General features: G+C 34.5%; 1 protein-coding gene across 7 annotated transcripts in view; it reads left to right on the top strand.

Annotated features, from left to right (window-relative positions):
• Positions 1 to 1,449: 1,449 nt before the first annotated feature.
• The window catches only part of HNRNPD (heterogeneous nuclear ribonucleoprotein D), a 15,078-nt gene continuing 2,975 nt past the window's right edge, over positions 1,450 to 13,552 (top strand). For 2 of the 7 annotated variants that reach the window (XM_015557659.1, XM_015557660.1), the window contains exons 1-8: positions 1,451 to 1,650; positions 6,674 to 6,734; positions 7,213 to 7,259; positions 9,384 to 9,448; positions 10,443 to 10,611; positions 11,271 to 11,432; positions 12,504 to 12,632; positions 13,483 to 13,552. The exon at positions 13,483 to 13,552 is cut by the window's right edge and continues 30 nt beyond it. In XM_015557659.1, the coding sequence (XP_015413145.1) occupies positions 1,648 to 1,650; positions 6,674 to 6,734; positions 7,213 to 7,259; positions 9,384 to 9,448; positions 10,443 to 10,611; positions 11,271 to 11,432; positions 12,504 to 12,632; positions 13,483 to 13,552 (706 nt within the window). In that variant the 5' untranslated portion in view covers positions 1,451 to 1,647. Of the gene's footprint in view, positions 1,651 to 6,673; positions 6,735 to 7,212; positions 7,280 to 9,383; positions 9,449 to 10,442; positions 10,612 to 11,270; positions 11,433 to 12,503; positions 12,633 to 13,482 lie in introns of those variants that run through there. The other 5 variants (XM_015557662.1, XM_006778196.2, XM_006778198.2 and 2 more) reach the window with 5 other exon arrangements.

Here is a 13,552-nt window from a genome sequence, read left to right as displayed (position 1 = left end):
CCCATCACACACGTTTCCACCTTTAGCCATCACCACGCTGCTCCCGCGGCCCGCCCTTATTCCCTCCCTTGCCCTGCGTCTCCTCCCACCGACTTAGCCGCCAGGATTTTTTCCCGCCTGTCGAGGGCACCTTCCCCCACAAGCCCCCGTCTTGACTGCTCCCCGTTTCCGAAGCCCAGGGCATAAAAAACGCAAACAGATACCAACCCTTTATGCAACTAAGGTTTATTTGGGGCGACTCGCTCCAGCATCCCGAGACGATGCGATTGTTTTATAAAGTACATGCTTTGGGGAACGTGTAGGCTTCCACCTGTGCTCCCGTTTCGGCTTCAGGCCGACTTTTATTTATTTATTTCTTAGTATTTTGAAGAAGTTTCGCCTCGATCTCTTCGCTTTTTTTTACTGTACGCTATCGCACAGCGGCTTGCTTACCCTAGCCCCTATTTTTCAGCCTAGGGGACAGATTGGACGAGGCGAAAGTCCCCGAGTCGCCTCGCCTGTGGGTGCCTTGGTTCTGCCCCACGGGCTCCGGGTCAGTTCCCGGTCGGCGGGGCCGGCCCTGGACGGGAACTGTTCTGCCGCGGGCTGCGGGCTGCCCTGCCCCCACCCGCCGAGCTGCACCCACCACGCACCCTTCTCTCGCTCTCAGCTGCTGAGTGCCCCCCTGGTTCCTACGGATGGTACTCTTACCCACTTTACTTTTTCTGTGCCATTTCCATTTTTTTTTTAACAAAATCATTTTTTCCCCACCCGGGGCCCAGGATCCTTTTTTTGGTCTCTCTTGATTTCTCCTTCCTGCTCTTAACCACTGTTACAGGAGGCCCACCAGTCTTTTAAAAAATGAACAAATCCTGTCTTATGCTATGGCATAACTTTTTTGTTTTGCAGGTTTTTAAATAGTAACTTGCTACCTCCCATTGGAAATGGTTGTGCACCTTACTTAAAGCTGCACTTAATATATATTAAAATGCAGCATTTGGGAGCGGGAGTTAGCAGGAGGGACTAAATCGGGGTTCTTGGTTGGGTTTTCTTAACTCCTGTTACTACCGATCTTGGGTTAAGCTTCCAATCCTTTTTGTAGTGTGTGTGTGAGAACTTATTTCATTATAACAAGGAGAAAAGTGTTGGAAGGTAAAAGCAGATGGGAAAGAGCACAAGATTTGGAGGGAGGAGAGAGAAGCACTTTGGAGTACACGATTTAATCTAAGCCCAGACAGACTTGTCCGGCTGTTTGCTGACTGGGAGACTGGAGGTGGGATAGGAAACTAGCTTTTCTTAATTAATCTTGAATAATGTATAGCTTAATTTAAGAAAGGGTTATGTTAAATATTTGGAAACTTAAGCCTTACTATTTTGATTTTTGTTTTCTGAATTCTGTTATTTGGGCAGAGGTACCAAAATGAGTAATTCTATAACTTGCTGTTTGGGGCAGGCTTCCTGTTAACCTTGATTTTTCAAATCACAAAGTAGCTGCCTTTGTAGTTATCTACTGTTGAACTGAAGTGTAAATTAATTAAAGTTTTTAACCCTAACAATGTCAAAAACTAAAACTAGAATTTTGATTGGTTGCTGTACCGGTTGTTAATTCCCTAGCCATTCAAACTCCTCCCCACGACACTCTGAAGCAGCGACGACACAGCGGGAAGAATGGTAAAACTTTTACATTTTATTTCTGTATTATAAAGGTTTCAATAGTCATAACTTGGAGAGGCTGTGTTTTGGTTTGTTGCCCATTGACTCCCCAGGAAATTCTAGACATTAGTACAGTAGGATATCTTGTACCTGGGATATAAAACCTTTTTAGGTATCATGAGTGATCTTTGGGCAAAACTGATGCTAATACATGGTTTTTGTTCTGTGGTAATGCATGTAATTGTGGTTTGGCCAATTAAAGCTTAATATAATTAGTAATGATTTTTTTTTTTAATCTGGGCAAGAAAAAAACAAATTTCTAATTTTATTTTTGTTTTTAAGAAAAAGATAATTTTGGAATTATAAGTTTAGTGCTAAATGTGAAGGTTACTTGATATAAAATCTTGTGTTTAAAATGTCTTGCATGTTAAATACTGAAATATTCTGGAGATGTCAAAAGTAAAATAATTTTAAAAGTAGCATTGTGTATATATATGCAAAACTGTATTTTATCACCAAACATATTTATTTACAAATATACCTTTAAGAATTGATATGTACTATTCAAAGGTGGGCTGATGTGGCTTTCCACTAAAGCTCTTAGATTTTTTATTTTGTGTGATTTGGCTGGAATGTTAATTACAGTTGGTTGACATGTTCACAGTTGCATGACTTCTCTTTGGAAGGCTAGTAGATTGACTTTTTTATATTATTCCTTTTCTCTAAAGCTCAGTCTTTCTTTAGGATTATATTAGAGTTTTCCAGGAGTTTTTTTATCCACCACTACTGGAGCATGGAGGGCCAGTAATAGATAGCTGACTTATATGTACAAATTACATTCTACAAAGAGCCCAGTTGGGATAACATTTAACTTGAGCTTTTCTTGTTACTGTATTCCCATCCACGGAAATCTGTCCAGTTTTATATTGGAGATAAAGCAGATTGGAAGCAGCAGTAGTCTAAAGGGAAAAAGCAAAAGAAGAAATTGGGGTCAGAGTTGGACATAAAAAATAAAAATGTTTCTGATGAAAATTATACTCTCATACTGATACTTTATTGCTAATAGTGACACACTAAGATTAAAGGATAACTGTACTTGGTTTTTCTACTCCATTATATATTTCCAAATCTTGTGTAAGCAATTATTTTCAGTAATTTGAAAGGACCATAAACTTAGGTTATTGTTTTACTCTTGTAAGAATTATACTTGCTTTGCTACCCAATAGTATAACTTCACAAGTTTTTTGAGTGACCTCTCAGGAAAAATTGGCAGTTAAATATTTATAGTTTAATGAAAGTTTTAGATTCAGTCTGATTATTACCTATTGAAAATAGGAGGTGCACTCTAAGCAAATTTACATTTAACAAATAATGCTTTTCATTTTTAAAGTCTTAATATTTGACCTTTTAAAATTATTTCCCACCCAGCCTCATCCTATTAATATAATACTGTTTTACTTTTTGAACAAAAAAAAAACAAAACTCAAGACCATTAAACAACTTTTTTGTGTCTGTGCACTCGCCACCCTATCCTTTTTCCTTGTCTTCCTGTTTGAGGGACATTGGACAGCAATTTCATAATAGTCTCAATAGTGAGGATAAGACTGCTTACTAGATATAAAATCATGTAAATTTAATTTCTTAAACACGTTTCTGCATGTATTTCCTTTTGCAATTCTAACGGGAATAAAGTGATTACAGTTTCATACTAAAATATTTTTAAAATCATTGTGTTGTAGACTTAAAAGTTTTCTCAAAATCTGAATATAAGACTAAACAGCTGTTTTGAGGAGGGCATGCCTATTTCATACCTTGAATAGATGTTTCCACAGTTTACTATGGGCTTTTGGAGTAATTTTCATAATAAAATGCCTTCCTGAATTCACTTCATTTTAATCTTTCCAACTTTAATATCTTAATTTTTATTAAGAAGCTTTTGCATTGGAGTTTCCTCTTTGGGTATGGACTCTGTTCTCTACAGGGCTGCAGTTCTGTTAAGATAGATGCTGGAAAATTAGTGTCTGGCAAAATGGACATACCATGTAGCAAAGCAATTTTAAATTCTCATGCTCAGTGGAAAACTATAATTAGCTTTTAGACACTTTTACAAAATAGATACATTGACTGGTTTGCATTGGATTGGGCAGGAAGCAAAATAGTTCTATTCAGTTATAGCAACACTTTTCTAATAATAGGATGTTTGATCTAATTACTAGTGTATAAACTCTAGTGTGATTAGCTTGTTTGGAATTATAGGTTTTCCCCTTTTAATTTTTAAGAAATGGGACTATACGTTTTTGTTTTAAATATTTGAGATCATAGTATATGCTGGTGCTTTGGAGCATTCTGAACACTATTTGCTCTGTAAAACAATTTTAGAACAGTCTCATGCCAACTTTACTGGCCTTTAAGTCAGTAAACTTGAGACCCTGAGTAGATGGGGTTTGAATTACAGCATTCTTTGGAACCTTTGACAGGTTTCCAGTGTTTAAATTGTAGCAATTGATATCCCCAAATCTTGAGGTAATGAACATATAAGATACTATAAAAATCACCTGACCTTTTGGGTTTGGAATTAGAGAATATCATTGAAGTTTTTCGGTGCTCATTTTTGAGATAAGTATACTTGCCTTAGCCTGTTTTTCCTTCAAGTCGTGTGACATCTATAAACTAGTTGTTTATTCACTGTGTAGTTTTAATATTGCCTGAGTATTCTGTCATGTAAGGCTGCCCTAATATAAGAAAGTCTTTTCTACTGTGATTTATGACCAACATGTAGGATGGTTCATTTTAGTCTTCAAGTGATACATGACATACTTGAAAACATTTAAAAAGGAACTTCTTTCCTATTCTACTTAAAGCTGTGCACCTCAGAGGTGTGCAAGTTCACAAATGAAGTGAAACATAACTTTTGTTAGTTCAAAGTTTTATTTCACTTTAGTTCTGCTTCAACATTTTAGTAGATAGGGCACTGAACTGGATGCTGGAAGCGTGGGATCTGTTTCTCTTACTTCACTTCCAACAGTGTGGTCTCAGGTAATATAACATGTTTGTTACTTGGTTTGCTGATCTATGTGTTGGAGACAACTGCTCACCACAGGAAGATTGACTACATAGTTTGCTTTCAGTTTGTGTGTATTTGTCCTGTGTCTTAATAGTAGATACTGCCAGTGATTTACTCCTGTGGAGTAAAGGTAAGCATGTTTTAGTTTCTGGAGTATTATATACTGTGCATTGGAGCTAGATATTTAAGATGGGTAGGGTGGGAAGACCTATTGGCAGTGTTTGGCCAATAGTTAGGGTGATAGTTCAAAGTATTGGGTCATGTTCTGTAAATTCCTGCTTACCTAGACTTGAAACTATCACAAAGCCCAAACAACTAGGAAAATCCCCCTGTAGCCCTTTGAAAAAGGTGAAAACTATTAGCAAGTAATAAAAAAGCAACCAACAATGTCATGGGATGAATCTGCTATAATTTTTCCCTTATACTATTAAAAAGTTAAAGAATCTCAGGATTCTTAAATTTCATCAGTAAAGATAAACATCATTTTCTGAGTTTAGTGTTGATATTTAAATTGATTTCCAATGCATATTGTTATAGAATAGTGAATGTAGTAATCTCAGTTAACCAGAACCTTAGCCTCTAGGTTAAGGAAACCCTATTCCTTAACCCCTAGGTAGATGGGACTTACAAAACTTGAGAGTTTATTTGAAAAGTAAAAATACAAGATGTCATTCCTGTCTTGGAATGAAATGAAGAAAAAGGAGATTTGAGGTTAAACATTTAAAGTTTATTTAAAACCTGACGTTTAGTTTATTAGCTCTTATGTTTTCAACTTAGTTTTCTTTTGTCATTTCAGTTCATTCTAAAGTATAAAGTAATGACATTTAATAATATACTAAGCTAGAAAAATTAATGTTTTATAATGACTTGCTAAAAGTTTGTAAACTATTTCTAAAGGTATGTTTTACACAGAATCTAAAATGATTAATGTGATACTATTTAGTTGAAAAATGTAAACCCATCCCTTCCATTATAGGTAACTGGTGGCTTTAAAATCTATAATTTCTAAGGGGGAAGAAAGTGTTGGTGAGATTTCATTATACTTAAGATTTTAAAGGAATAACTACAGTGATAAAATACCAAGAAATTTATTTAAATAAAGGTTAGTGGTACGCTTGAGTAACATTTTGAAAGGTGACAGTGATTGGCTAGTCAAATACTTGAAATGTAAATCACAATTTACATTTTGTTGTGTTTTTAAACTGTCAGAACTTGTTATGAAACCACGTACGAAGATCGTGATTTGTTCGGAAGTGTTTGAGAGTTATAGAATTGGGGGGGGCGGGGGGCGGGGAGCGGGTTCCCTATTCCAAAATTGAAAGTCTAATGATGCTTATAATTTTACCTTGAATAAGATATTTCACACTAAAGACTTGTTAGGGGAAGTAACTTGAAATAAAATACTGTTGGTTTTGGAATGTTAAACCTAATGACCTCAAAAAAGTACAGAGAAAAAGTTCCTTAGATGGGAAAAAAATAGAAGTATTAGAGCATTTCCCACCAACCAGCTCTGCTCCATATGTATTGCCTTTTATATTTTGAAATTATTCCTTACTAACATTAACTGGTGTAGAGTACAGACTGGTGTTTATGTAGAGACACAGTAGTCATAAGATGATTTTTGGAATTAAACTTTAGTTTTAGACAACCTGATTTTCACTCTACATACATTTTTTTACATGGGATACTTAAAAATTTCTGCGTTAAGTCTGAAAATAATCTTAGGATCCATTATATAAAATTCATCCTGACCTTTCCTCTTAATGTTGGAAATGTCATATAGTTTATGCAAATTTAAGTTATGCCATTGAATACATGAAAAAGTTGCTTTGTTAAATTATATTTAGATATTTAGATTGTGCTCTACCACTTCTAAATAATAACTTATTTTCATTGAGCATCAGACTATGTTCTGTGCCCTTTTAGTATGCTAATTTAAGGTAGGCTCTTAGTCTTTTGTTTTGTTTTCTTTTATAGATGTGGAAACAATCATGGAATTTTTTTCCCCCTTTGGGGTCACAGTTAGTAAGTGGTGGAGGTGGGATTTTGGTTTACTGCCTCTAAATTTATTTTCTCTAAAGTATATCCTACAAAGCAGCCTAAATTAAGACACTGGATAGCATTTAGATAAGTCATTTGCACTCAATTATATAAATTTTGCCTGTCATTTACTGTAATATGGGGTAAAATCAATATCAGTAAAAGTAGAGACTTCAATTGTTGTGTGGGTGTTCTAAATTGAATGGTATATTGCCTTTGGGGTGCTAAATACCTTATAGGTAGAATTCAAAAACTAAATGGTTAATAAATTACTGAAGGTGAAGTCCTACATTTTAATTGGGGTTATTGATTTACTTTTAAAACTAAAGATCAAATTTTAAACTGTATTCTAGCATTAGGAGCCCATTTTTGTTGCTACTTGAACAAATCTTGTAATGTAGTTATAACTTGGCTGCTTAGGATTTTTCTGACGTTCTATCTGTACTTCATTGTAAAGTGTTTGCACATCTCTGCAGGAGTGACAGCATCTTGGAAGTCAGTCTTTGTATTCAAGGCAGCAGAGGTAATCTGGATGGACAATAGGTATTGTGCTCTAAGCAAGATACAATAATATAAAACATAGAAACTTTAAATTGGTATCATCTTATACCATCTCAATTTGAGGGAGAGCATGTCAGAGTGCTGATATTCTAGAGAGGCAAAATAAGTTCCCATTTATCCAGAATTCAAATAACACTTTACTGTACCACACTGTCATGTTTTGGTGTACCTATTGAATAAAAGATGGAATGTATTTATATTTAATATGTTCCATTTAGTACAGATCGAATGGACTTGGTACAGTTTGTGTTCATTGTAGTATATTTACTTGTCTGGTAATCTGTTATGCAGCAACCATACTTAGAGCAGAAAAAAAAAGTGATTTTTGGCCTACCAAATGGAAATACATTTGCCTCAGAAGAGCCACTAAAACTCTTACTCAGACTATTGTATACTTTACATAAAATTTGGAAAGTTTGAATTTCACCTACCTATCCTACCAAAATGGGTGGTGGAAGGCCTTTTAGAATAGCAACTGGTGATTAACCTGGCAAAAATGGAAGTAACTTGTTAAAATTACTAAGACATGGAATGTACTAAGTGTGTTAATAAATAGCTCTAATTTATAGTAGCATGATATATTCGGGATGACTGACCCGAACAGTGTCAAATCATGATTACACTACTTAATTAAGGCAGAAGGGTGATATAGATATTTTATTCCAAATAATTGAATGCTAAAGAACAGCTGGAGAGAGATTTGGGAAGGCTGGCAGTGCCTTAAGGAAGGTGGAATATTTGGCTTTTGTTCTTTAAAGGTGTTGGATAGCTGAAGTTTTCTACATGTTTTGCTCTAAATATTTTGAGAAATAGTAATCTTAATATGTATAAATTACAGTTGGCCAGAATATTTTATATTCTGAAAATGGAATTCGATGGATTAGGAAGGATAGCATCTTCAGTGACCTTTTCAGTTCTGAGGTAGACACAGTTAACGACTTCTCTACCAAAGACTATTAAAGGTGGGAAGTTTCTTTGGAGAGCACTTTCATAGGTCTAGTTAATGAATTAGTATGCTTAGCTAATATTTAAGAAAACTGACTTCCTATGCTGTAAAAAAGACATTCGGGGCTTGTGAGTAATAATAGAACATGCCTCATTCTTGGTGTTAGAATTTATTTCTTTGCGATTGTTTTTTCTTAGTTTAAGATAAACCAATATAAAAATTGCCTTGGTAAAATAAAATTAAAACTAATTTTGTCTCAAATACAAAAGCCTTATTTTAAAAAGCTAAAGTTGAAAGGCAAGAAAATTCTGTGTCTGGTCTGTTAGATATTTAGAGGCTGAAATAATTTCAAACCTAAATTATTGGTGAAAACTAATATTTACAGAATTGGTAATTTAAAATTTAAATTTCAGCTCGATGTTGTTTCTGTTCTGGAACTTATAATGGATAAATGAGCAAGAGGTCATTGCTTTACTAGTCAGTTTTCTCATCTTTAAAAAGAGTTACGTCCTAACCTTGAAAGTGTAAATGTTGGTAATGAATTTTCATCTATGAAGGAAGTTCTGTGGATCTTTAGATTAAAAAATAAGGTGTTTAAGGCAACTTAAGTGACTAGGATTGGATATTACAAGGTGTATTACTTGAATGAAAGAAAATGTAATTGAAAATACCTCAACTCCCTCCCTCCCCCCATTGAATTAGCAATAAATGTTAATACCTATACAACATGGATGTTTTGGTTATGTTCATTTGATTATTAAATACAAAAAAGGGTTAATAAAGGTTACTTTAAGCGTGGAAATTTTATCAGAAAATCCAGAAAGTTAAGCGTATAAAGGGCCCAACTCTAGAAACATGTACAAGTTGAAAACCTGACCTGAAGTGGGAAGCACAATGTATGCCTTAAGTAAGACTTCTTTTTCATTAAAAGTTAACTTTGTTATTAGAAGTAAAAATAAGTTTATGGGTAAAATAGTAAGATCAGTAACACCTCAGTTAATCTGGCATCTTTAGGGAGAAGCAGAAGCAAGATCTTATTCTAGGGATAAAATTGGCTTCTTATTGCAAGAATTGGCTTTAGTGGTAATATTTTAAAACCCACAAGGTGTTGATATTTTCTGCTTTAATTTCTTTCCACAGCTGGAAGTTAGTACCACATCCCCATCCCTACCCCGACCCACCCCAGTTATAAAGATGATAAATCGGTGAGCAAGGATGATTTTATTCCCTGATGAAATTGTTAGCCCTCACATAACAAATTCTGACAGTTTACCCTTAAAATAAAAATCTCCAGTCCTGTCTCTTTAAAGGGTAGAAGGTATGTCATATGATAGTTCTTTTGTGGAGGGGGACATAGGGCACAGATCTAAAAAGGATCACAGAGTTGCTAGATCTGAGCTTTATGGCCTTTTGCTGTTTACAAAAAGATAAATATTTTAGTAATATATATTTTTGTTCTTAAAGTGCCTTAGTGGTTTCTGTTTACCACCAGTCACTTTTAGCATTTTAACGGTTTACATATTTTATTGCTGGTTAACTGAGGTTCTACTGTAAATAACTCATCTAGGTTAATTAGTGGATTGTGCTTCAATGGATAATTCTTTTTGTTCACTCAATTGTTCAAATGATCACTTTTGTCTTTATTAAGGACTTCAGATGAAAAAACTTGGTTAACTTAATTGTGATGTGAGATTTAGAATTTTCCATTGTATGTGCTAAGAGTTTTGTTAATGAGAACTATTAAGTAGAAAAGTTTAGCATAGACACTGTCACTGATCAGTGGGGAATAAATAGCCTTTTTATACGTATAATGAAGGTTTGGAAGGGAAATTTGAAGCTAAAATTCTGTATTTTGCTGTTACCAACATTTAACTTGTAATTTAAGAAAGACTTAATGTACGGGTTTTTTTTTACTTTGGGGAGACATTATCTTTGCTAAGTCAAAAAACTTAATCTGCTGCTTGCTCACTATATTGTAATTATGCAGGTGCAGCAGTGATAAAGCAAAACTTTCTAAAACTGGAATAGGGTGTTCTTGATATGTGGTTTATGTAGGAAGAATGACATTTTCACATACTGCCCAGTAAATTGGTGCAGTCTGAAAAAGGAGATTATTGATGTCGATACTTAGGGCAAAGTTTGTTTTTGTTTTTTTGTGTTTTTTTTTTAGCATTTTAATATTGCTTTTTGTCTTTACAGGAAAATGTTTATAGGAGGCCTTAGCTGGGACACTACAAAGAAAGATCTGAAGGACTACTTCTCCAAATTTGGTGAAGTTGTAGACTGCACTCTGAAGTTAGATCCTATCACAGGGCGATCAAGGGGTTTTGGCTTTGTGCTGTTTAAAGAGTCGGAGAGTGTAGATAAGGTAGTGTGTTATGTGTTCTGATTAATTAATAATTAAAAATGTTGATAGCTTGATAAAATTAATTTGCCCATTTGTGATTTTCCCTTTTGCAATAATATGAAGAGATACAATTCTTGCCATTACATTTAATGAAGAGTTAGATTCAATAATTGTTTATTGCACCAACTATAGTTCTGATAAAAAATTTAAAAATATGCCCAAGTATAAAAATAATTTATTGAATACGTGTATTCTGTGTGCCAGGCTCTACTAAATTAAAATTAACTTTAAAAATATTGAGACTTAAAGATGACTAATAAAAAGGATGCGCTGGGACAAGTTTATAGAAGTACAGTTCTTTTTTTTGAAATTTGCTAGGCAAGAAACTTAACTGAGTCATTTTGACTTGGACTAAGGAGAAGAGGCAACCATTTCTCTATTGCTGATAGTTAGAGATGATGTTTTGTAGTTATTGATTTTTGGTCTTCCATCCTAGTTCTTACCTTTATGTTTAAATACTGGTGTCACATCACTACAATTTGACAGTTTAATCATGAACCAGTCAACATATACCTAGCCTTAGCTATATTAATTTAACTATAATTATATTTAGATAAGTTAATATTAGTCTCTGAACTTAAGATATACATATTTAAAATAAAAAACTTCAATTTCCTTAGGTCATGGATCAGAAAGAACATAAATTGAATGGGAAGGTGATTGATCCTAAAAGGGCCAAAGCCATGAAAACAAAAGAGCCTGTTAAAAAAATTTTTGTTGGTGGCCTTTCTCCAGATACACCTGAAGAGAAAATAAGGGAGTACTTTGGTGGTTTTGGTGAGGTATGTGATATTTTGACCCAGTTTTCTTTCCAGATTAGTGGAATATAATTGTCACATTAAGGGTTTTTCAAAGTTTTAAACAGATTATGCAGTTATTTTTGCAATGATATTGTGAATTATTAGCAGATCTTTAAAGGTTGGATGATTGCATTTTTCCATTTATTGAACTGTATGCATAGCACTGCTGTGCATGGTAAAAAAGATGAAATAGACATTCTTATCTCATAGAGTTTACTATGTTAATAGAAAAAATAAAAAACATGAAGAAATCCAGATTGGATTACCTGAGAGAAGGAAATGGTTCAGCTGAGATTAGGAAAAGAATGAATCAAGAATAGGGTTTGGTGTCTTCTAATTTAAGTACTTATATATGTGCAAATTTTATTAGGCTAAGTATAGACAGTGAAATAGTGAGATAGAAGCTTTTTTTGTGGATTAATGATTTAAAGCTGAGAAATATATGACTTTGAGCTGCAAATATAGTTTGCAGATATAGCTTGCAGGCATCTTTTGCTTGATTTACAACTGAAGCATGTTTTGATAGTATTTAGAAGTGGAAATATTTCCCACAAAAATCTGAATATCTAGCTTTCTTAAATATTTATAAGAGTAAGCAACTTTGGAACTGCTTTCTTGTATGCAACAGCCATCAAAGGGGAGTAGAAGTTTCCACCTTTGGGCAATCATATGTTCTTCAGTTTTCAGTGGTCCTCAACACTCTCTATTTTCTCCCAAACGCAGTCTCTTTTATTCTGTTTTTCTTGAAATTGACTTTCCTTCTGCTTGTACTTGATGGGCATTTGAGTTTGTGACCTTTGAATTAGATAGCAAATATTAGTCCCTGTGACGCTTGTTTTTATAAATATGTTTGAAGACATTTTAGGTAAGAGTGGATGTTCTAATTGGATGAATTCTTTTCAAAGATAAGGATTAATGGAGAGGGACACAGCATATTAGAGCCTGAGGGCCAAATATATGTTTCCTTTGTGCACTTATCCCCACTAAAGTTGTACTCTTATTGTTAGTAACATGCAAACTAAGGCATTAAAACTTATTTTTTTTTTATGCCAGGTGGAATCCATAGAGCTCCCCATGGACAAATCCAATAAGAGGCGTGGATTCTGCTTTATTACCTTTAAGGAAGAGGAACCAGTGAAGAAGATAATGGAAAAGAAATACCACAATGTTGGACTTAGTAAAGTAAGTTAGCTTTCATTTAATTTCAGACTTAGAAAACTAGCTTTTTTAAAAGTATAATCATACAGCTTTTTGTAAAGGCTTTCTTTGGCATGCTTGTGCTTTAAAGATGTTTCATTGGCTCCTTGTTTGTCACAGTCATTGATCAACTTTTTTTGCTTTGGGGAGCAAGAGAGAAACTAATTTTTTTATTCTTCACCCAAGGATATTTTTCCATTGATTTTTAAAGAGAGGGAAAGACGGAGAAATACCGATGTGAGAGAAACACATCGATTGGTTGCCTCCTGCATGAGCCCTGACTAGGGCCCAGGGCCGGGGAGGAGCCTGCAACCCCAGGTATGTGTCCTTGACTGGAATCAATCCCGGATCCTTTGGTCCGCAGGGTAAGGCGGGAACTAATTTTAAAAAAATACATTGTTTATTGATTTTTAGAGAGAGGAAGGGAGAGGGTGAAAAAGACAAAAACATTGATATGAAAGCGAAATATCGATCGGCAGCCTCCTGCATGGCCCCAACCAGGGATGGAGCCCGCAACCCCAGGCATGTGTCCGGACTGGGTATCAAACTGGCCACCTTTCAGATGATATCCAACCAACTGAGACAAACTAGCCAGGATGAAACTTTTTTTTTTTTTGAGTGAATTTTTGTCTAGGCTTTACCAAAATACATTTTTTAAAAAGTAGGATGTAGTAATGTATTTCAAGCAAATATTTTTTGATATCAGAAGTAATTATTTTTTTTAAGTACTAATGGTTTTAGTTGGTAAACAGATTAGCCAGCTGTATTTTAGACAGTATTGGCCATTCAAAACAATATTATTTTTTGATTCAGTATAATATTTTCCTTTTTTTAGTGTGAAATAAAAGTAGCCATGTCAAAGGAACAGTATCAACAACAGCAACAGTGGGGATCTAGAGGAGGAT

This window comes from Myotis davidii, unplaced genomic scaffold, assembly GCF_000327345.1.
Source record: "Myotis davidii unplaced genomic scaffold, ASM32734v1 scaffold449, whole genome shotgun sequence".
NCBI lineage: Eukaryota > Metazoa > Chordata > Mammalia > Chiroptera > Vespertilionidae > Myotis > Myotis davidii.
The sequence above is the reverse complement of the archived record's forward strand: the minus strand, read 5'-3'. Positions and strand labels throughout refer to the sequence as shown.